Below are 2,500 nucleotides of genomic sequence, written 5' to 3' on the forward strand. Positions count from 1 at the left end.
CACACACACACGCACGCACGCACACACGCACACACACACGCACACACACACGCACACACACACACACACACGCACGCACGCACACACGCGCACGCACACGCACACGCACACTGACGTGGCGTATGTAGCATTCATTACACACACACACTCAGGATGATTTATTTATCAGTATGGATACAAGTTTCGAAAAAGGTTCACACACTCCTTTGGATTTTTCTTCTTGCTCTTTATTCATTCATTGTCATGATGAAGTTTTGACTTGCGGTCTTGCCGTCTTTTCTTTTTTCTCCAGCACCAGGGATTGTGCCCAAGTCAAGAGGCACCATCAGCGTGACCGACTGCCATGGCTTTTGACCTGCCGTGTGGGGACACCGGATACTTCGGCGGTCCGCAGACTTTTGTCATATCATTGTTTTTGTTGTTGTTGTTGTTGCATGCATTACATTTTAAAAAAAGGATAGAAAAGTTACCAATTGCTCCTTCAAATGCTCACAGATGCTCACGTGGCACACACACGTATGCACGCACGCACGCACGCACGCACGCACACACCCACGCACACACACACACACAGCTGTAGAGCTATGTCATCTTTGGCAGAATGGCTCTTGTGTGCTTCAATCCAACCAAGTCACAGAGGGAGAGGGTGGATACACACACACATAGAAAGAAAGAAAGAAAGAAAGAAAGAAAGAAAGAAAGAAAGAAAGAAAGAAAGAAAGAAAGAAAGAAAGAAAGAAAGAAAGAAAGAAAGAAAGAAAGAAAAAAAGAAAAAAAGAAAGAAAGAAAGAAAGAAAAAAAGAAAGAAAGAAAGAAAGAAAGAAAGAAAGAAAGAAAGAAAGAAAGAAAGAAAGAAAGAAAGAAAGAAAGAAAGAAAGAAAGAAACAGGCATGCGGGACCAGTCCACTGGGATGACACCAGACGCACGCACGCACGTACGCACGCGCCCCCTTACTGTGTCTGCTCTTCTTCTCCGGTAGGGGCGGGGGGCTCTGTGTGTGTGTGTGTGTGTAGGTGTGTGTGTGTAGGTGTGTGTGTGTAGGTGTGTGTGTGTGTGTGTGTGTGTGTGTGTGTGTGTGTGTGTGTGTGTGTGTGTGTGTGTGTGTGTGTGTGTGTGTGTGTGTGTGTGTGTGTGTGTGTGTGTTGTCCACTTACTGTGCCGGCTCTTCTTTTCGGGTAGGGGCGGTGGGCTCTGAGGGACATCCAGGGCGTCGTGGGCGTGGATGGGACTGAAGTGATGTCCAGTCGCCGCGTAGAGGGGGGGCTGAGGGGCGGGGCTTATCTGGGAGTAGAGGGGGCAGGGGGGCACCGGGGGACCCAGCTGAGCCTGAGCCTGGAGAGGGGGGTGAGGAGAGATGCATACGGACACACACACACACAATGTTAGGCAAGTTAATACAATATTTGGAGATGCATACGGACACACACAAACACACACGTAAGGTTATTGGTATAGAATAACCAATAAGTGCATCTAAGGTGCTCCTGCACACACACACTCCAGAATTTACTAGGTATGGTATAAAACGGAGAAATCGTGACACAGAGAAGAACCATGGACCTGTATTGCGATGCAAGAGGGCAGAATCGCGAAGCCTTTTCTAAGTTGTCTTACCCTTCCATCCAATAAACAACAGCATTATATGATGCAATAGTGCTGGATGGCTCAATATTGCTTGATAGCTTAATAGTGCTTCATAGGTTGATAGCCGAAGAGTCAGCCCGAAAAAAATATTTGGATTGTTAAACATACACTGTAAGCAAATGATTTAATTAAAAAAAAAAAACCCTAAAAAAAACCCTGTATTTACCTGCAGTTCCTCCTCGGTGATGTTGTCGTATTGCGAGGGGAGCCTCACACACACACACACTCACACACACACATACACCCTTGCCAGTATTTACCTGTAGCTCCTCCTCGGTCGTACCGCGAGGGGAGTCTCACACATACACACATACACACATACACACACACACACGCACGCACGCACACCAGTATTTACCTGCAGTTCCTCCTCGGTGATGTTGTCGTATTGCGAGGGGAGCCTCTCGATGGGTGCGCGGGGGGACCCCACCAGGCCGTCTAGAGACCCCGTCCCCCCATACAGGGGCAGGGCACCGCTCTTGCGCTTCTTTTCGGGGAGGGCGGGGGGCGCGCTGACCCGCGAGACCAGCGGGGGAGGGTGCTGCAGGCCGTGTGTGTTGAGGTGCGGCGGCGTGTGTGTGTACGGGGAGCCCGTGGAGAGAGGCGGTGTGTGTGGGTGAGGCGGGGGCGCGTGGTGCTGCTGGTAGAGGGGGGGGCAGGAGGAGGAGGACTCGCGGTGGGATTCGGGGAGGGGGCTGAGGCAACCCCCCATGGAGGAGAGGGGGGCGATCTGGTCCACACTGGACAGGTCCTGGTGGAGGAAGTCATAGTCCGGGTCATAGCCCTCCGTTATGTCTGGAGAGAGGGAGAGGGAGAGGGGGAGGGAGAGAGAGGGAGAGAGAGAGAGGGAGAGAG

General features: G+C 51.1%; 1 protein-coding gene across 1 annotated transcript in view; it reads right to left on the reverse strand.

Moving 5' to 3' along the window:
• Positions 1-2,500, reverse strand: part of rapgef1a (Rap guanine nucleotide exchange factor (GEF) 1a) — an 85,916-nt gene that overhangs the window by 29,999 nt on the left and 53,417 nt on the right. The window contains exons 10-11 of the mRNA XM_063195861.1: positions 2,004-2,440; positions 1,156-1,333 (exon numbers count right to left, since the gene is read on the reverse strand). Coding sequence (XP_063051931.1) covers positions 1,156-1,333; positions 2,004-2,440 — 615 coding nt within the window. The remainder of the gene's footprint in view (positions 1-1,155; positions 1,334-2,003; positions 2,441-2,500) is intronic.

Source organism: Engraulis encrasicolus, chromosome 3 (assembly GCF_034702125.1).
Source record: "Engraulis encrasicolus isolate BLACKSEA-1 chromosome 3, IST_EnEncr_1.0, whole genome shotgun sequence".
Taxonomy (NCBI): domain Eukaryota; kingdom Metazoa; phylum Chordata; class Actinopteri; order Clupeiformes; family Engraulidae; genus Engraulis; species Engraulis encrasicolus.